Source organism: Schistocerca nitens, chromosome 3 (genome assembly GCF_023898315.1).
Source record: "Schistocerca nitens isolate TAMUIC-IGC-003100 chromosome 3, iqSchNite1.1, whole genome shotgun sequence".
NCBI classification, from domain to species: Eukaryota; Metazoa; Arthropoda; class Insecta; order Orthoptera; family Acrididae; genus Schistocerca; species Schistocerca nitens.
In genome coordinates, this window is record NC_064616.1 from 186,645,174 (window position 1) to 186,666,992 (window position 21,819).

The window sequence follows — 21,819 nt, forward strand, 5'->3', positions numbered from 1 at the left end:
GTTGACGTCAATCTGTTGTAGTAATATGGGACATCTTTTATGCTCAAGAATTATGTCGTGTTTTGGAGAGCTAAAATCTCCTCTATAAATTCAACGCGGATTCCGCAAACAGAGATCTTGCGAAACAGCTCACTCTGTTCGTCCATAACGTCCATGCGCTGTAGATAACGGCGCTCAAGTTGATGCCATGTTCTTTGACTTCGCTCAGCCGGGTTATCTCCACTGCTGCTGCCAGATCTCCAGTGTTGCTGCCGAAAGTGGGAGATCTGTGTACTAGATTCCACACCTGTGTATACCACCAAACGACCTTCAATAAATGCGTATTCTTCCTACTATACTGTATACTGGATGCACAACAAACAAAATTTCATTAGTGTGACTTCGCCTGGTGTTGCAGTTGTTATGGTCAGTAGTGTACTTGTGGAACACTTCTCGCAATGTCTACAGTCACTAGCACGCACAGTTTAGATGCCATCTAGTCCTACATTTGCAACTTTTACGATGTTCTTCGTTCAATGTTATTCTTTGTGCATGCAGAAACATGTCGTTTAAATACACTTTCAGGTTTCTGTCCAGTTTGCAGTTGCTGCTAGAGACGAACGACTCGCCAGTGTACCATTGTTGACGGTCTGTTTACCACCGTGAAACCGAGAACTGGTTTCTTTTTTCCGCAGGGAAAGCGACTGTGACGTCAGCATGTGGCTGATTGGGAGGCTCGTGCAAGTGGTGGTGGTGCTCGGGCTACTGAATGGAGGGGCCCTCGGCTGGGGCGGGCTCTTTAACCGCTTCAGCCCGGAGATGCTGAGCAACCTGGGCTACGGCGGGCACGGCTACGGCGCCTACCGCTCCTCGCAGCCTTTACTGCAGGTAAAACACTCTACTCTCTCAAAATTCATTAATTTGGAAACTTCCTGGTAGATTAAAATTGTGAGGCACACTTGGGCCCAAACCGGGAACAGTGCCCTCACACAATAAGCTGTCAAGGCACGACTCACGACCCATCCTTACACCTCTACTTCCACCAATACCTCTCTTTGCTAACATTTCATTCACTGTTCTTCCATTTTGCCATTCGAATATGGACATCTGCCTTCCGCGAGCATCTCTCTACCAGACGAGCTATCCGAAAATTATTAGAGCCATATACGAAGCCTGAGTCCATCTATTCTATTCTTACAAACAGCCTCCGTACCCGAGGTCGCTAACGCACGTCAGAAGGAGTCAGTTCCTGTTCACCAAAGCGGCCATCTGTATTCAAGGTTAACCCTAAAACTTCCGCAGTGGCCAGCACACTGGACTCGCATTCGGGAGGACGACGGTTCAATCCCGCGTTCGGCCATCCTGATTTAGGTTTTCCGTGACTTCCCTAAATCGCTCTAGACAATTGCCGGGATGGTTCCTTTGAAAGGGCACGGCCGACTTTCTTCCCTAATCCGATGAGACCGTTGACCTCGCAGTTTGGTCTTTTCCCCAAAAACAAAAATATGGCTCTGAGCACTATGGGACTCAACTGCTGTGGTTATCAGTCCCCTAGAACTTAGAACTACTTAAACCTAACTAACCTAAGGACATCACACACATCCATGCCCGAGGCAGGATTCGAACCTGCGACCGTAGCAGTCGCACGGCTCCGGACTGCGCGCCTAGAACCGCGAGACCACCGCGGCCGGCCCCCAAAAACAACCCAACCCAAACCTAAAACTTCTCTGACATCTGGAAAAGTCGGTGTTTCTCGGTTCTTCGGATTTGAGCCTTAATTTCGGCAGTGACCTTGATATAGTTCGAGAAAATCAGGGTATTTGCAAGCACTCTCTGTCACCTGGATCACCAGACAGAACAAACACGTGCCCTACAACCAGTCATTGGAGTGAACTGGATGAGGTTGGCTGGCACAGGTCGCACATTCAGAACAGTGCGAAGGGGCGCTCTGTGATTGCACTGGACGCGCATTTGGTAGTACGGCGGTTAAAATCCAGCCATCTACGTTTTTGTTGTCTTTGTGTGCTGGTGTTCATGGGTGTGGGCGCGTGGTTGTTTGGTGTAGGTGGGGTGGATGGGTGGAAGATGAAGGCAGCCAAAGGCTGACCATACAAATTATTGACTTTCTAAATCGATATGCATTGTAAATACGCTCCCATGAGTGCCGGGTGTCAGGCGGAGAATGATGAACCTCCGATCCAGGCGGTCTGGTGCAGATGCGCCAGTGTGAGCGCTACTTGTCCACGCAGCTCTTCAATGAGTAACCATGCCTAGCTGCATATTCCAAGTTGTTTCGCAGTACCGTGTTACGCGACCGCGCGTTGGCTCACGGAACTGTGAGCGAAGTGATCCACCATTCCACCCAGTGGTTCGAATGGTTCAAATGGCTCTGAGCACTATGGGCCTTAACATCTGAAGTCATCAGTCCCCTAGAACTTAGAACTACAACCTAAGGACATCACACACATCCATGCCCGAGGCAGGATTCGAACCTGCGACCATAGCCGTCGCGCGGTTCCAGACTGAAGCGCCTAGAACCGCTCGGCCACACCTGCCGGCCCGCCCAGTGGTAGTCCGTGGCGTTGTCTAGGGCCAAACCCCGGACCAGTATCTCGAAAGCGGTGGCTAACATTGGCGGACCCCAGTGGCTCGGGGATGGGAGCCTCTTATTTCGACACTCTGCCCGTCTAAACTGCGGCTGGACCACCGGTCTCGCGATCTCGTCGAGATATTGGAAGAACGTTGGCGGCCTCGCGGCGGAGGCCTGTACAAAGCGGACGCCGATTCGTAGCGCAGCTGCACCCGTGATCAGCCTGGTCACGCAGCTAACTTTCATACACAACAGGGCACGTCATGCTGCTCCAGGGGTCACGCAGCTCGCCAAGCGCCGCCAAAAGGTCTCGAACTCAACTCATTGCCACAGCTGGTTGCGGAACCGCTGCCATGGCGTAATGCTGAACCAGCGCATGGTACTACGAGCCTGGACTTCAGCACCAGGCTCTGGCATGGTCCAGCGTCATTACACGTCGTTTCCCTAAATCGCTTGTGCTCCTCTCTAATGGAGTCGTCGTTGAGAGGATGTTAAACTCTAACCTTGCTTCCTTCCATCGAGTCGCAAGGAGCGGGGTTCAAATTCTCGTCGGTGCACAAAGGTTGAGCTTTGTCTTAATCTATTAAGGTGAGTTTCGCGATGGTTCATTTGAAAAAGACGCAGTCGATTATCTTCTCTACCCTTACTCTAGCCGATATTGTGCCCCATTTCATATGACTTCGTCGTCCACGGGACGTTAATATTCCATCCTTAATCGGTGTCGCCTTTATCAATCAGCTATCCTTAAAATACAAGGAAAAATAAAGGCGCCATCGTACATAAAGCCAGAAAACCCCTCTGGGTCTCCTAGATAACAGTTCCACAGTATATTTTTGTACTCTAACCTTGTGTTAACGTTGAAACACAAAGTTCCTTACCGAGCGAGGTGGCGCAGTGGACTCGCATTCGGGAGGACGACGGTTCAAACTAGCGTCCGGCCATCCAGATTAGATTTTCCGTTACGTCCCTAGATCACTTCAGGCAAAGGCCGGGATGGTTCCTTTGAAAGGGGACGACCAACTTCCTTCCCCATCCTCCCCTAATCCGATGGGACTGATGATATCGCTGTTTGGTCCCCTCCCCCGAATCAACCAACCAACAAAGATGCGTAGTAAGGCCAGGGGGTATCCGTGAGCACAAACTCTCCCAAAGTAAAACACTTTCAGTCTGACAATATATCAGTTCCTCCCTTCGCCGCATAAAGCAGATTTGCTTTTAAGGATGACTCGACCTTTATAAATTCTTCGACTTAGTACCTTTCTTTATCGTTTATACATCAGTCTTTAGACTTTCCAAAAGGAAGGAGAAAATACCTCGATAATCCTGTGGGAATTCACGGAATGTCCAGAACGGATGAAGTGGCTGCTATGTCAGTTACCTTAGCAAGGATAGAATGACAACTGCTGCTATCAATAGGAACTTTGCGTGACTGTACCTCTCCAGCCTTGTTGTTTGCTAATTACGGCTAAGAAAATGTTCTTACGAGACGATTTTTAAAGCGAATAATTTGCATCCTTATCGTTGCTGGCGTAGCTCTGCGAACGCTGCTGTTAATCTCACGCAACGTGGCGCTGCACGCGAAGTGGGCGGCTAATTCTTGGCCTTGGAAGCCGTATCTGAGACCAAAATTTCGTGTCACCGTTTTACTGCAACTCGTTCTCGAATCAGCCTCCGGATCTGCTCCGCCCTTTCAGGAGAACTTTACGAGTTTCACGTATTCGCTTCGAGCAGTCACTTACCTTGCATGTACGCAGAGTAGCTCAAATCGAGAACAGCTTAGCTACCAAGTCACGAAACAGTGACGTGGTAACCGAGTTTGTGCTGGACGTATGGTCTCTGGATTCGAAGATTACGTTAATCCATTTCTTTCACTCTAAAAGATAGAACGGGCAACCATTTATGAAAAGGCAAAAGAGCATATGTTACGTAAATAATGGCAAAAATAACATTCACCCTTAATACCACCTCCTGTTTCTGTATCCTTTTGTTCCCGTTTGTTTCCATTGTAAAGTGCCATTTACTTTAACGATATAGATTTTTCTAACAATATTTTCCCATCAGCCCCTGCGTTTCAAACTCGTATGGTACATGAAGTTCAAAAATCATCAAAATGGTGATCAAAACGTTCTCTGAATGGTAGCAAGGTCTTTTCCAATCTTTAAAGTGACTGAACTATAGGAAACCATGGTGTAATACTGAGCACGTCTACCCATGGTTATATTTGCATGTTGAGTTGCAAGTCGGAGTAAGAAAGTGGTAGCCCCTCCATTACAATTATGGACAGTGAACCTATGATTTCAGAAGATTCCGTTCATATCACTGACCAAATGCTGCAGTATAAGAGAAATAATTTTATTGTTAGTTTTAGCACAACAAATTAAATATCAGTCTATAAATTTCTACCTCAGAGAATCAGGTTTTCGCGAAATGTAATGCTGTGAGTATCAAGTTTCTTTCATTGATATAAACTACAGCATTACTGATTTATTCATTATGCATGAAAAAGTCCATAACCCATAAATATTGGACTCTAATTTTATCATTTAGAGGAAGTTGGATTATGAATCGCATTGATATTAAGTACACAGAAGAACGTTTCCTCACTTGGAGGGATAAACTATTGAGCACTCCGACGCACTTGACGAATGATTCATGAACAACGTCGAAGAAGTGTTATGAAATGGTGTTATTGATTTTTTTAGAACACCAATGAAATTTTCAAGATAACGTAAGTTCTTATCAAAGACTTTGAAACTGCAATTCAATATAATATCAACGTAGATGACACAGAAGATAAAGAACGACCAGTGCAAACTTCGAATGCTATGATTGTGTCTTTGCTATCAGAACGATTAACGTTCCGGAGAAAAAGAATGTTACCTGAAATCACATAGAAAAGAAAAGGTCACCAATAACTGATTGACTTCAGTAACTGAAATAACTATACAGTAAGTAAATACTCATCGCTTAAGTTAGGAATCTGGTTCACATTTTACTAACTGAAGACGTTAGCTGCTGTGAAAATTTCTTTACTTCGGTATTATTTTGGACTACTAATTTTTTAGAATCATTACCATTATTATGGCTAATATAACTTTCTCGCTAGATACATAGTTTGTAGGTTAATAAATAATGTAGTGAAAATTGCAATCTACTCGTGAGTTCCTTAAAATCAACCAAACTTGTAGTAAAATGTCAATTAATTTGGGCCATAGAATTCAGTGTTGACTGGACTGATGTAACACTAAAAGCCCAGTCAACGTACTCTCCAGTTTATTTGAATAACTTGGTATCACTGAAGGGTCAAATAAACTGGTGGCGAAGAGAACAACAGAGCATACACTACTAGTCATGAAAAATTCTACATAGTCTTTCAGCACGTGCGGATACAGGGACCAGTATTCGAATTGGAAATATTGGGAGAGTCATACTTCCTTATTCACTCTCTATATATATATCTCTCTCTTTCTCTTTCCTTCCCTCCCTCCCCCCCGCCCCTAAATATAACTTGCCGTCATCCAAACTTTTAATATGTCACAGACGCCCACGATTTCAATAATAGTACCAAAATTTATGCAGTGTTTTAATTTAATAATAATAAATTGCTTAGTCACAGTAAAGTATATAATAATGATAATAATAATAATAATTGCTTGCATCTGCACATAGTGTATTGCTTTCGCATAACCTCAAAGAACTTGCTATTCAGAGAACTGCACCATCTGAAAACAGTATGTTGAAAATTTGAGAATTGCATGTGTCATGCACTTTACTTAAGATCTCTGATAGCAACGAACAACTTTGAAGACGTCATAATTTACACTTGCAATCACCATTACAAGCTGTTTACTAAGCACAAAGACTGTCAAAACATCTCTGCAGATAGGCAATGCGAGCGTGTAAAAGAGAGGAATGTGTTACCTTTCAGTACTTTCCATCAATGTTCGGGAAGTCAGTCCCCTGTTTTTTCACCCTTAGTGAAGGGTCTTTTCCTTTATGTATTTCCTTACTCCATTTCCTGAGATTTGGCGGTTATTCCTGTAGAAATTCGAACTACAAACATCAAAAAAGTTGTACATCATCCCGGTTCCCAGAACTCCTGAAGATAGACGTTGACTGTGGATATTGTATCACAGACACAGTCCCTTTGACTGTTCAGAGATGTCACTAAAACCTCCCAAAGATGGAAAAAACCATGCAAGAGCAGCGCCTATTATACGTAGAGGGTCCGGCAGCTTATCAGTTCCAGTCAGTCCACCGGGAAGGAGGAACACGGCTCGTGTTGTCTGTAGTTCAACCATGCCTAGACGGTCAACACTGAGGTTCCATTGCGTCCGCATTGTTACTTTGTGCCAGCAAGGGCTCTCAACAAGGGAAGTGTTCAGGCGTCTCGGAGTGAACCAAAGCGATGATGTTCGGACATGGAGGAGATACAGAGAGACAGGAACTGTCGATGACATGCCTCGCTCAGGCCGCCCAAGGGCTCCTACTGCAGTGGATGACCGCTACCTAGGGTTTATGGCTCGGAAGAACCCTGACAGCAACGCCACCATGTTGAGTAATGCTTTTCGTGCAGACACAGGACGTCGTGTTACGAATCAAACTGGAATATGCGCAACTTCACACCCAATGTCCATGGCGATGTCCATCTTTGCAATCACGACACCATTCAGCGCGGTACAGATGGGCTCAACAACATGCCGAATGGACCGCTCAGTATTGGCATCACGTTATCTTCACAGATGAGTGTCGCATATGCCTTCAACCAGACAATCGTCGGAGACGAATTATGAGGCAACCCGGTCAGGCTGAACGCCTTAGACACACTGCCCAGCGAGTGCAGCAAGAAGGAGGTTCCCTGCTCTTTTGGGATGGCATGATGTGCGGCCGACGTACGCCACAGGTGGTCATGGAAGCCGCCGTAACGGCTGTACGATACGTGAATGCCATCCTCCGACCGATAGTGCAACCATATCGGCAGCATATTGGCTAGGCATTCATGGACAACAATTCGCGCCACCATTGTGCACATCTTGTGAATGACTTCCTGCAGGATAACGACATGAACCCTATCGAAAAAGCCTAGGATAGGGCTGTTTGTGGACGACGTGACCCAACAACCACTCTGAGGAATCCACGCCGAATCGCTGTTGAGGAGTCGGACAATCTGGACCAACAGTGCCTTGATGAACTTGTTCATAGTATGCCAGGATTAAGCTTTTCGCAGCAGAGGTACTGAACATAGGTAGCTAGCTGAGATACACAGGCGGCGACATTTTAGGTGTTTGCCTCTAATATATGTCAGACTATTGAAGATATCCCTTTTCAGTTTTCACTGAGCTAAATTCAATGTTCCTCCCTTAATGTAATGTCAGTTACTATGACAAAAGCGTAGTTAGCGAAGTTCAGCGTCCAGTCTCAGTAAGAACAAAAGTCTCCGTGTGGTAGTGGAGCAATTGGTTCGTCTCTGTTAGAAAGAGCAGCTCCAACTTTAACAAGAGGCAGTTGTGGTGTCATGACCAACGCAGAGGATGCAGCAGCGGCCGTTTGGCGGGCCAAAGTCCATTGTAATGCTAAAGAGTCGGCCGTTTGGCGGACCAAGGTCCAATGTAATTATTCGTTGGTTTGCGAACACTAGACCTGTCCACCTCTTCCTTCAAAGGCACGTCCAGTGTTGTGCAAGAAGCTGCTCTACAGTAGACTCGCTCGCTCCAAGAGCGTCAACGCCCTCGACAGCCTGAAATTGAACAGTGTCATATCAAGAAATGACAATGGCAACATACTCATAAAACAGCGTGAATCCGCTCCTCCCTCAGTAAGATTGTAAATTCTTGCTAGATGCAACGTGAAACCATCGGACTTCTCTCGGTCAGTACTAAAATAGCAGCAAAGTACACTCCTGGAAATGGAAAAAAGAACACATTGACACCGGTGTGTCAGACCCACCATACTTGCTCCGGACACTGCGAGAGGGCTGTACAAGCAATGATCACACGCACGGCACGGTGTTGGCCGTCGAATGGCGCTAGCTGCGCAGCATTTGTGCACCGTCGCCGTCAGTGTCAGCCAGTTTGCCGTGGCATACGGAGCTCCATCGCAGTCTTTAACACTGGTAGCATGCCGCGACAGCGTGGACGTGAACCGTATGTGCAGTTGACGGACTTTGAGCGAGGGCGTATAGTGGGCATGCGGGAGGCCGGGTGGACGTACCGCCGAATTGCTCAACACGTGGGGCGTGAGGTCTCCACAGTACATCGATGTTGTCGCCAGTGGTCGGCGGAAGGTGCACGTGCCCGTCGACCTGGGACCGGACCGCAGCGACGCACGGATGCACGCCAAGACCGTAGGATCCTACGCAGTGCCGTAGGGGACCGCACCGCCACTTCCCAGCAAATTAGGGACACTGTTGCTCCTGGGGTATCGGCGAGGACCATTCGCAACCGTCTCCATGAAGCTGGGCTACGGTCCCGCACACCGTTAGGCCGTCTTCCGCTCACGCCCCAACATCGTGCAGCCCGCCTCCAGTGGTGTCGCGACAGGCGTGAATGGAGGGACGAATGGAGACGTGTCGTCTTCAGCGATGAGAGTCGCTTCTGCCTTGGTGCCAATGATGGTCGTATGCGTGTTTGGCGCCGTGCAGGTGAGCGCCACAATCAGGACTGCATACGACCGAGGCACACAGGGCCAACACCCGGCATCATGGTGTGGGGAGCGATCTCCTACACTGGCCGTACACCACTGGTGATCGTCGAGGGGACACTGAATAGTGCACGGTACATCCAAACCGTCATCGAACCCATCGTTCTACCATTCCTAGACCGGCAAGGGAACTTGCTGTTCCAACAGGACAATGCACGTCCGCATGTATCCCGTGCCACCCAACGTGCTCTAGAAGGTGTAAGTCAACTACCCTGGCCAGCAAGATCTCCGGATCTGTCCCCCATTGAGCATGTTTGGGACTGGATGAAGCGTCGTCTCACGCGGTCTTCACGTCCAGCACGAACGCTGGTCCAACTGAGGCGCCAGGTGGAAATGGCATGGCAAGCCGTTCCACAGGACTACATCCAGCATCTCTACGATCGTCTCCATGGGAGAATAGCAGCCTGCATTGCTGCGAAAGGTGGATATACACTGTACTAGTGCCGACATTGTGCATGCTCTGTTGCCTGTGTCTATGTGCCTGTGGTTCTGTCAGTGTGATCATGTGATGTATCTGACCCCAGGAATGTGTCAATAAAGTTTCCCCTTCCTGGGACAATGAATTCACGGGGTTCTTATTTCAATTTCCAGGAGTGTAATTGTCACCAGAAACATCACGATTACTGTCGTCTTCGGTACGAACGTCAGGAGCTGTGCCCGAAAACAAAGAAGAGGTATCATCAATAAAACGAAAACTACTGTCAAACAGATGAGAAGTGCGATATTTTGCGCATCGGGAAGACAGACAGTAATGAAATGCGACTGCCCATAGGCAACGCTTTTCTTGGGTGTATACTGACGGAAAAAAATCGCAACACAAAATATAATTAATGTAAAATAATGGAATTTCCGGAATACATTCCTGTAGGTAACAAAAAAATGGTTCAAATGGCTCTGAGCACTATGGGACTCAACTGCTGAGGTCATTAGTCCCCTAGAACTTAGAACTAGTTAAACCTAACTAACCTAAGGACATCACAAACATCCATGCCCGAGGCAGGATTCGAACCTGCGACCGTAGCGGTCTTGCGGTTCCAGACTGCAGCGCCTTTAACCACACGGCCACTTCGGCCGGCTGTAGGTAACATATTTAAGTGATTAACACTACAAGATCACAGGTTAATGTAAGCGTGAGATAAGCCACTGCAAATGTGAAATGCTGGTACGTTAATAACCGGTGTAACTGCCAGAATGTTGAATGCAAGCACGCAGATGTTCGTGTATTGTATTGTGAATGTGCCGGCTGTCAGTTTGTGGGACAGACGTCCATGACTGTTGCACTTGGTCGGTCAGTACAAGAACAGTTAATGCTGTTTGTTGATGACGCTGGAGTTTTCATCCGATGATATCCCGTATGTGCTCGATTACACACAGATCACGTGATCGAGCAATCCGAGACAATATGTCGACACTCCAGGCGCAACCAGCTTTCATCAGAAAATACGAGGGACTTCCAACGTGCCCTGTAATGAGCTCTCACTTCACACCACTGAAGTCGCAGATGCGATGGTTTAATTAACTCCTCCCGAACAGGCCATGAAGGCCCAACGGTACCGACCGGTCGCCGTGTCATCCTCAGCCCACAGGCGTCACTGGATGCAGATATGTCTACATCTACATCTACATTTATACTCCGCAAGCCACCCAACGGTGTGTGGCGGAGGGCACTTTACGTGCCACTCTCATTACCTCCCTTTCCTGTTCCAGTCGCGTATGGTTCGCGGGAAGAACGACTGCCGGAAAGCCTCCGTGCGCGCTCTCTAATTTTACATTCGTGATCTCCTCGGGAGGTGTAAGTAGGGGAAAGCAATATATTCGATACCTCATCCAGAAACGCACCCTCTCGAAACCTGGGCAGCAAGATACACCGCGATGCAGAGCGCCTCTCTTGCAGAGTCTGCCACTTGAGTTTGCTAAACATCTCTGTAACGCTATCACGCTTACCAAATAACCCTGTGACGAAACGCGCCGCTTTTCTTTGGATCTTCTCTATATCCCCCGTCAACCCGATCTGGTACGGATCCCACACTGATGAGCAATATTCAAGTATAGATCGAACGAGTGTTTTGTAAGCCACCTCCTTTGTTGATGGTCTACATTTTCTAAGGACTCTCCCAATGAATCTCAACCTGGCACCCGCCTTACTAACAACTACGTTAAGAGTCAGTTGCCACTCCCTGCACCAAGTGCCTATCCGCTGCAGATCTTCCTGCATTTCGCTACAATTCTCTAATGCTGCAACTTCTCTGTATACTACAGCATCATCCGCGAAAAGCGGCACGGAACTTCCGACACTATCTACTAGGTCATTTATATATATTGTGAAAAGCAATGGTCCTATAACACTCCCCTGTGGCACGCCAGAGGTTACTTTAACGTCTGTAGACGTCTCTCCATTGAGAACAACATACTGTGTTCTGTTTGCTAAAAACTCTTCAATCCAGCCACACAGCTGGTCTGATATTCCGTAGGCTCTTACAGTGCGGAACTGTATCGAACGCCTTCCGGAAGTCAAGGAAAATAGCATCTACCTGGAAGCCTGTATCTAATATTTTCTGGGTCTCATGTTTCCGGAATCCATGTTGATTCCTACAGAGTAGATTCTGGGTTTCCAGAAACGACATGATACGCGAGCAAAAAACATGTTCTAAAATTCTACAACAGATCGACGTCAGAGATATAGGTCTATGGTTTTGCGCATCTGCTCGACGCCCCTTCTTGAAGACTGCGACTACCTGTGCTCTTTTCCAATCATTTGGAACCCTCCGTTCCTCTAGAGACTTGCGGTACACGGCTGTTAGAAGGGGGGCAAGTTCTTTTGCGTACTCTGTGTAGAAACGAATTGGTATCGGTCAGGTCCAGTGGACTTTCCTCTGTTGAGTGATTTCAGATGCTTTTCTATTCCTTGGACACTTATTTCGATGTCAGCCATTTTTTACTCTGTTGAGTGATTTCAGTTGCTTTTCTATTCCTTGGACACTTATTTCGATGTCAGACATTTTTTCGTTTGTGCGAGGATTTAGAGAAGGAACTGCAGTGCGGTCTTCCTCTGTGAAACAGCTTTAGAAAAAGGTGCTTAGTATTTTAAGGACGGGCATGTGGTCAGCAAACCGCGCTCCCGGCCGTATGTCAGTTTCCGAGACCGGAGCCACTACTTCTCAATCACGTAGCTCCTCAGTTTGCCTCACAAGGGCTGAGTACACCCCGCTTGCCAACAGCGCTCCTCAGACCGGATGGTCACCCATCCAAGTACTAGCCCAGCCCGACAGCGCTTAACTTCGGTGATCTGACGGGAACCGGTGTTAACACTGCGGCAAGGCCGTTGGCAATGCGATGGTTTGGGGTCAGGGTCAGGGCGTCTGGCTCGGAGCCGTCCCTGAAGTAATTGATTTGTAACAGTTCATTGTGTCACTGTAATGCCAACCGTAGCTCAAGTTGCTGCTGCAGATGTAGTACGATACGCCAGAGCCACACGCCGTACACAGTGGTCGCCCGTCTCGATAGCTCCTCGTGGCCGCCCGAAACCGGGTCTTCCCGCAAACGTACGTTCTCGTGACCAATCATGTACAGTCCCTACATCCAAGTCTTTCTGCAGTGTAGCCAAAGGATTATCCAGCTTCTCGTAGCCCTATTACACCATCTCGTTCAAACCCAGTGAGTTTGTGCACGAGTTTGAACGCAATTTCTCCCGAGTACGTCATCCTGTACGATAATGACTGCGCTGTTTCTCTCTTTGCCACGGGATAGAAAATACAGGGAGTTACAAAAAGGTACGGCCAAGCTTTCAGGAAACATTCCTCACACACAAAGAAAGAAACATGTTATGTGGACATGTGTCCGGAAACGCTTACTTTCCATGTTACAGCTCATTTTATTACTTCGCTTCAAATTACATTAATCATGGAATGGAAACACACAGCAACAGAACGTACCAGCGTGACTTGAAACACTTTGTTACAGGAAATGTTCAGAATGTCCTCCTTTAGCGAGGATACATGCATCCACCCTCCGTCGCATGGAATCCCTGATGCGCTGATGCAGCCCTGGAGAATGGCGTATTGTATCACAGCCGTCCACAATACGAGCACGAAGAGTCTCTACATTTGGTACCGGGGTTGCGTAGACAAGAGCTTTCAAATGCCCACATAAATGAAAATCAAGAGGGTTGAGGTCAGGAGAGCGTGGAGGCCATGGAATTGGTCCGCCTCTACCAATCCATCGGTCACCGAATCTGTTGTTGAGAAGCGTACGAACACTTCGACTGAAATGTGCAGGAGCTCCATCGTGCATGAACCACATGTTGTGTCGTACTTGTAAAGGCACATGTTCTAGCAGCACAGGTAGAGTATCCCGTTTGAAATCATGATAACGTGCTTCATTCAGCGTAGGTGGAAGAACATGGGGCTCAATCGAGACATCACCAACAATGCCTGCCCAAACATTCACAGAAAATCTGTGTTGACGACGTGATTGCACAATTGCGTGCGGATTCTAGTCAGCCCACATGTTGATTGTGAAAATTTACAATTTGATCACGTTGGAATGAAGCCTCATCCGCAAAGAGAACATTTGCACTGAAATGAGGATTGACACATTGTTGGATGAACCATTCGCAGAAGTGTACCCGTGGAGGCCAATCAGCTGCTGATAGTGCCTGCACACGCTGTACATGGTACGAAAACAACTGGTTCTCCCGTAGCACTCTCCATACAGTGACGTGGTCAACGTTATCTTGTACAGCAGCAACTTCTCTGGCGCTGACACTAGGAGAATTGCCTCGTCCATTGCAGGTGTCCTTGTCGTTCTAGGTCTTCCTCAGTCGCGATTCATAGGCTGGAATGTTCCGTGCACCCTAAGACGCCGATCAATTGCTTCGAACGTCTTCCTGTCGGGACACCTTCGTTCTGGAAATCTGTCTCGATACAAACTCACCGCGCCACGGCTATTGCCCCGTGCTAATCCATACATCAAATTGGCAGCTGCCAACTCCACATTTGTAAACATTGCACTGACTGCAAAACCACGTTCGTGATGAACACTAACCTGTTGATGCTACGTACTTATGTGCTTGATGCTAGTACTGTAGAGCAATGAGTCGCATGTCAACACAAGCGCCGAAGTCAACATTACCTTCCTTCAATTGGGCCAACTGGCGGTGAATCGAGGAAGTACAGTGCTTACTGACGAAACTAAAATGAGCTCTAACATGGAAATTAAGCGTTTTCGGACACATGCCCACATAACATCTTTTCTTTTGAAAGTTTGGCCGTACCTTTTTGTAACACCCTGTATATAAGGAACACATCGGACACCTCTGTTGTCTGACGCCATGACGGAAAAAATATCTTATTGCGACACGTGGCGACCTCACGAAATACGAAACTTTCTTCAGATTTTTTTCTACATTGGTCTGAAACATTAGTTTTTCTTTTGTACCTGTGTTAATTAAGTATGTACCACTTTTTAAGTTCCGGTTTTTATTGGTCCCTGATCTGCTATTTTTGTCTGCTGCTGTCTGTCCCATTAGCTGTGTGGTCAGCGCCTGTGACTCCCATGCAGAGGGCCCGGGTTCGATTCCCAGCCGGGTCGGAGATTTTCTCCGCTCGGGGACTGGAAGTTGTGTTGTACTCATCATCATTTCATCATCATCGATACGCAAGTCGATCAATGTAGCGTCAACTATAAAGACTTGCACCTCGGCGGCCAAACTTCCCCAGGTGAGGACTCAGTACCATACGATCATATGTCCTTAATTACTTAAGGCAGTACATGAGTACACTGCACAAAAAATTAGTCTACCAAGGTATCATCTGCGCATAGCGTTAAACGTCTCATTGGACTGCCTGTGCAGTCATCGCCTTGCAATATTTGTGTAGTGTTGGCAGAAGAGCCACCACCATGTTACTATTGGAGGCCGAAATGCACGCGTTTAGCTCACGCAGGCTGGCGTGAGGAGGGAAGGACTATACTGACGTGAGGTCTGGAACCTGACAAGGAATTAGAATTCAGAAAGCGGACGTAATTAGTGAAATACTTAACTTTAATCCATTAATGATGAACGTCGCTCTTGACGGCACATGAGTCACAATATTATCTATTCAGAAGACATAGTAACTGAATATGGCGCCTTGCTAGGTCGTAGCAAATGGCGTAGCTGAAGGCTATGCTAAACTGTCGTCTCTGCAAACGAGAGCGTATGTAGACAGTGAACCATCGCTAGCAAAGTCTGCTGTACAACTGGGCCGAGTGCTAGGGAGTGTCTCTCTAGACCTGCCGTGTGGCGGCGCTCGGTCTGCAATCACTGATAGTGGCGACATGCGAGTCCGACGTATACTAACGGACCGCGGCCGATTTAAAGGCTACCACCTAGCAAGTGTGGTGTCTGGCGGTGACACCACAATTTGAAAAGAGGCAAAATCGCACGTCGTCGAAGTGCACTACGTGCCTCTAGTCGGCTACTGTCCTATTTCTGTGTTGTTTGTCCCGTTGAAGGCAAGCAGCTTTATGTGCCGCTGTACGATACCTGAGTCATAACGTCCATTATAAGCATCTCCCTCCGCAAAACTGTTTGAAATGGACCTGCGTTCGCTGGCAGTAGTAATTCCTGTCGGGTTTGAAGCCGATTGTCACTGGCAAGGTGTGATACCCTGCTCGTTTTGCTGGTTACACGACTTGGGGTGGTACACCATTCATTATAGACACGATGCAGCGTCTACGCTGATATTAGCAAATCGGGTAACTTCAGATACAGTGTGGTCATGGGCACGTCCAAACACAAAAGCTCCGTTCTGTCACGCATCTACATAGACACGTGTTAGAGCGATGATCCCATACAATCGTCTGGCACATAAATGCCATACATAGCTTACGTAAGCAGTGGAGGATCGCATAACAGCCTGGTACCAGATATGCAGTGCTCCAAAGCCACCAATATGCTCGTCTATGAGGCAGGGAGGGGAGGTTATGATATTATGGCCAGTAAGCTCCCGTGGACGTAACTTGCCTAATTCTCCTTATTCCCGTTGACAGGCTTAGCGCAGTGGTTAAACCACTAGACCCGTAGCCTAGAGAAGACAGTTTCAAATCTTTGTCCGATCATAGCAATTTAGGTTCCCTATGGGTTCACTTTGGACCAATCTACATCTACATCCAAACTCCGCAAGCCACCTGACGGTGTGTGGCGGAGGGTACCCTGAATACCTCTATCGGTTCTCCCTTCTATTCCAGTCTCGTATTGTTCGTGGAAAGTAGGATTGTCGGTATACTTCTGTGTGGGCTCTAATCTCTCTGATTTTATCCTCATGGTCTCTTCGCGAGATATACGTAGGATGGAGCAATATACTGCTTGACTCTTCGGTGAAGGTATGTTCTCGAAACTTTAACAAAAGCCCGTACCGAGCTACTGAGCGTCTCTCCTGCAGAGAGGCAGCTTCTTCAGTAAGAAGGGGGATAACTATTTACCACGTACGAGTTCAACATTTTAACCATTACAAATAATCTGTAGCCTCTTCCTAAAGACCTCGATTCTGACGAGATTAAATTGTATCATTCCTTTTCTTTCATGACTAATACGGACAAGACGCAGGGCGGGCACTTCCCTCAAATTCGTTCACTGTTCAGTGTGATTCAGTAAACATTGCTGACAGTGCTCAAACGTGTCATTAAGGTTATGTAGGCCATACCTATGCGAGTGTGTAAGAACAATCTAAGATTTTCCGTTGTAACTTTAACATTGGTACTATGACGCGTTCTCCCTGCACATTCGTTGATACATCGTTTGTCGATGAGCAAACCTATATCCCTATCCCTGTCGACAATTTTCTGTAAAATTAAAAAAACATTATTTTTCGTCACGTACAATGACTTATTTAGCGACCGCCACGCTCCATTGCGGAAAACAACATAGTTTTCATAAGTGCCTACCGTGCAAATCCAGCCCATTGTATTCGTTATGTTCAGGAGGCTATGTTCGTTAGCTCTGTTACTAATTCCGTGCTTTTTACTCTCTTTTTATTTCTTTCTTGAAATTTTGAAATTTTCTCCGAATCTCTCAGCGTCCATCCGGCTGTAGGCAACGCGGGGCTCATTGCCTGAAAAGCAATTTACCTGGAAAAGCATCGGGCGCGCGGTTTCGAAGAAAAAAAGATGAGATTATAGAAAACATCCAAAGAAGAGTAGTGGGTTTAATCACAAGTTCTTTTAATAGCTGTGAAAACATATCAGAATTTATGGAATTGTTGGAAAATCATAGTAGCTGATCTCGGATTAGATTTGACGCTTAAAACGGTGAGTCAAACGTTTTCGGTTTAAGTTTGACATGTAACTGCTACAACGTTAAATCTGTGAATTGCGACGATATTGTTGTCGGTGGCTATGAATCCAGGACAGTAGGAATAACACCAAGTGCCTTCTCTCACCTTAAATGGTGGGTAAAGGACAATTTTCTTCCGCAACTAGAAAATCTATAAAGCTAAGTGATCTCATACCAGTTCTGTTGAAAACAAATAAACATTATCAGATTACACGGAATAATTACATTTCAAAAACAGAATGGCCCAATGGTACCGATTGAGCCATTTCCATACCGTTCTACGGATACAAATGTAATGTAATTGAACGGTTTAATACGTATTAAGCACACAATGGCGAATATATTTAAGTGATTAACATTGAAAGATCACAAGGTAATGTAAGCGCGAGATTAGCCACTAAACAAGTGTAACCACCAGAATGTTGAATGCAAGCACGCAAACGTCCATACTTTGTGTTGCATAGGTATCGGATGTAAGTTCGTGGGATAAGTTCACTGCCTGTTGCACTTGTTCTGTGAGTACAGGCACAGTTAATACTGTTTGTGGATGACGCTAAAGATGTCGTCCGACTAAGGCCCATATGTGCTCGATTGTAGACAGACCAGGCGATTGGGCAGGCCGAGGTAACACGTCGACACTCTGTAGAGCGTGTTGGGTTACAACAGTGGTATGTGGGTGAGCGTTATCCTGTTGGAAAATACCCCTGAAATGCTGATCATGAATGGTACCACAACAGGTCGAATCACCTGATTGACGTACAAATGTGCAGTCAGGGTGCGTGGGATGACCACGAAAGTGCTCCTGCTGTTATACGAAATCGCACCCCAGACCAGGTACAGGACGAGTGGGTACAGCACGCAGACAGGTTGGTTGCAGATCCTCAACTGGTCTCCCTCTAACGAACACACGGCCGTTGCTGGCACCGAGGCAGAACCAGCTTTCATCAGAAAACACAACAGACCTCATCCACCCTGCATCCTGCCCTCCAGTGAGCTCTCGCTTGACACGACTGAAGTCCCAAATGAAGGTGGTTTCGGGTCAGTGGAATGCCCGCTACAGGGCATCTGGCTCGGAGCTGTCCTTGAAGCAACTTATTTCTAATAATTCGTTGTGCCACCACTGTGGTGCCAACCGCTGCTCAAACAGCTGGTGCAGATGCAGTACAATGCGCCAGAGCCGAACCCCGAACACGATGGTCTTCCCTATCGGTAGTGCCACGTGGTCGTCCGGAGCCCGGTCTTCTTCCGACAGTACATCCCCCTGACCACAACTGCCAGCAGTCATGTACAGTGGCCAAATTCCTTCCAAGTATTTTTGCAGTGTCACAGAAGGAACATCCAGCCTCTCGTTCCACTGTAACACGACCCCATTCAAATTCAGGGAGGTGTTGATAATGGTGTTTTTGTCACCTTAAAGACATTCTTGAATAACATCAACTCACCACGTCTAATCTCGAAGGTGACTAACGCTCACGACCCTTACAGCATGTATTTAAAGTACTTTTGTTTTGCATTCTCATAGTGGTGCTACTAGCACCACTCTTACGCGACTGGGGCGAAATTTAAATAAATATCATCTTTCAGTCGCAGAAACATGCTTACCAACTTTCGTTCACGTAGCATAACTCCTTCTTCATATTGTAAGTTTTTCCCTTTCGTATATTTGTCCCTATAAAAGGAACTAAACATTCGTCTCTGGCGATTAGTTCATTATCTCAAATTGCTCAGTTTAGGATTCTCTACATTTACAGGAAAGAGGCTGCAGTTATTAGAGTCGAACGATATGAAAAGAAAGCTGTAGTTCTACATCTACATTTGTATCTACATACATTCTCCGCAAGGCACCGTATGGTGCATGGTGGAGGGTACCTTGTACCACGAGTAGTCGTTCCTTTTCCTGTTCTGCTTGTAAATAGAGCTTGGGAAAAACGACTGTTTATATGTCTCCGTACGAGACCTAATTTCTGGTATCTTCGCGGTCCTTGCTCTAAACGTACGTTGGTAGCAGTCAATCGCTCTGCAGTCAATTTCAAATGCCAGTCCTCTAAATTTTCTGAATAGCGTTTCGCAGAAACAAGAGAAAGAAGTAAGACAGTGTTGTAACCTCTCCCCAGTATTCTGTAATCAGTCCACTGAGCAAGCATTAAAGGAAACAGAGGAGATATTTGGAAGGTAATTAGAGTTCGGAGGCAAGAAATAAAATACTTTGAGGTTTCCCGATGACACTGTAACTCTGTCAGAAACGGCAAGATCTTGAAAGATTAGTTGAATGTAATGGATAACGTCTTGAAGAGAGGTGATGAACACCATCAAGAGTAAAGAGCAAGTAATGGAATGTAGACGAGTTAAATCAGATGTTGATAGATTTGGATTACGAAATGAGACACCAAAAGTAGTAAAAGAGTCTTGTTATATGGGTAACAAGATAACTGACGATGGCCGATGTTGTGAGGATACAAAATGCAGATTGGCTTTTGCAAGAAAAGCGTTTCTGAGAAAGAGACTTTTGTTATTATCGGATGAAAATTTAAATGTTAGGCAGTCTTTTCTGGGCTAATTTGTGTGGAATTTAGTTTTGTATGAAAGCGAAGCGTGATCGATAAACAGCGCAAACAAGTAGAGGATAGAAGCAATTGGAACGTGGTACTATACGACAAGGCTGAAGATTAAACGGACAGATAAAATAAGTAACGAGTTACTGAATGCAAATGAGGAAAGTAGAAATTTGTGGCACAGCTTGACTAAAAGAAAGGATCGGCTGACAGAACACATTTTGCGGCATGAAGGACTCGTCTGCTTGATAATGGAAATATGTTGATAAAATTTGTAGCGAGACACCATGGTATGAGCTCAGTAAGCAAGTTCAGATGAATGTATGTTGCAGTAGTCATGCCGAGATGAAGAGGGTGAAACAAAATAGACTAGCATGGACAGCTATATCAAACCAGAATTACGACTGAAGACCACATCGATAAGACGCTAGGAAGGTTGCAGCATCATTACTCCATCTTTTACTCCACACGCAGATGGAGGGCAAGAAGAACAGTTGCCTGTTCCGCTGTGCACGAGATCGAACTTCACTCATTATACCAATTCTGGCATTCCTCCTTATGTGTGATGGAGTCCAGTCATACACTGTGGGGACAAAAGACATGGGATACCGATTTACACATATGCCGATGGCGGTAGTATCGCGTACACGAGGTATAAAACGGCAGTGCATTCGCGGAGCTATCATTTGTACTCAGGTGGTTCATGTGAGAACGTTTCCGACGTGATTATCACCCCATGACGGGAGTTAACACACTCTTAAAGCGGAATGGTAGTTGTAGCTAGACGCATGGGACATTCCATTTCGGAAACCGTTAGGGAATTAAATATTCCGAGAGCCACAGTATGAAGACTGTGCCGAGAATTCCAAATTTCAAGCATTACCCTTCACCGCGGACAACGCAGTGACTGACGGCCTACACTTTAACGACCGGGATCAGTGGCGTTTGGGTAGAGTCATAGCGCTAACACACAAACAACACTGCGTGAAACAACCGCAGAAATCAATGTGAGACGTACGGCGTACGCAATTGTCAGGACAGTGCGGCGTAATTTGGCGTTGATGGGTTATGGTAGCAGACGACCGATGCGAGTACCTTTGTTAACAGCGCGACATCGTCTGCAGATCTTCTCCTGGGCTCGTGACCTTAGCTGTTGGACGCTAGACGACTGGAAAACCGTGGTCTAGTACGGTGAGTCCCGATTTCGGTAGGTAAGAGCTGATGGTAGGGTTCAAGTGTGGTGCAGACCCTACGAAGCCATGGACCCAGGTTGTCAACAAGACACTGTGCAATCTGGTGGTGGCTCCATAATGGTGTGGGCTGCGTTTACATGAAATGGACTGTATCCTCTGGTCCAACTGCACCCATCATTGAATGGAAATGTTTATGTTCGGACTCGTAGACTTCATGTACGAGGGCTGTCCAGAAAGTAAGTTACGATCGGTCGCGAAATGAAAACGACTATGAAAATCCGATAAAGCTTTGCAAAGATGTGTTGGGCAGTGTCTCTAGTATGATTCTAGGTAGAATTATGTCGCTCTTTTCATTCCTGAGCTCTTAGTGAGCGCGTAAAGATGTTATAGAAAATAGTGTCTCCCGCCAAGTACGAGGGCCTGGTGAGAATTTTCCCCTGAAGCTATGCAACCAACATTACATAACTGTCGTGCGGTTTCTTCTTCAAGACAATT

The 21,819-nt window shown here is 46.5% G+C and overlaps 1 protein-coding gene and 1 pseudogene across 1 annotated transcript in view; one reads left to right on the plus strand and one right to left on the minus strand.

Moving 5' to 3' along the window:
• LOC126248129 (ITG-like peptide) overlaps positions 1–21,819 on the plus strand; it is a 76,619-nt gene that overhangs the window by 23,437 nt on the left and 31,363 nt on the right. Inside the window, exon 2 of the mRNA XM_049948816.1 lies at positions 675–867. Within this exon, the coding sequence (XP_049804773.1) occupies positions 697–867 (171 nt within the window). The 5' untranslated portion in view covers positions 675–696. The remainder of the gene's footprint in view (positions 1–674; positions 868–21,819) is intronic.
• On the minus strand, positions 12,478–12,595 carry LOC126250143 (5S ribosomal RNA; annotated as a pseudogene).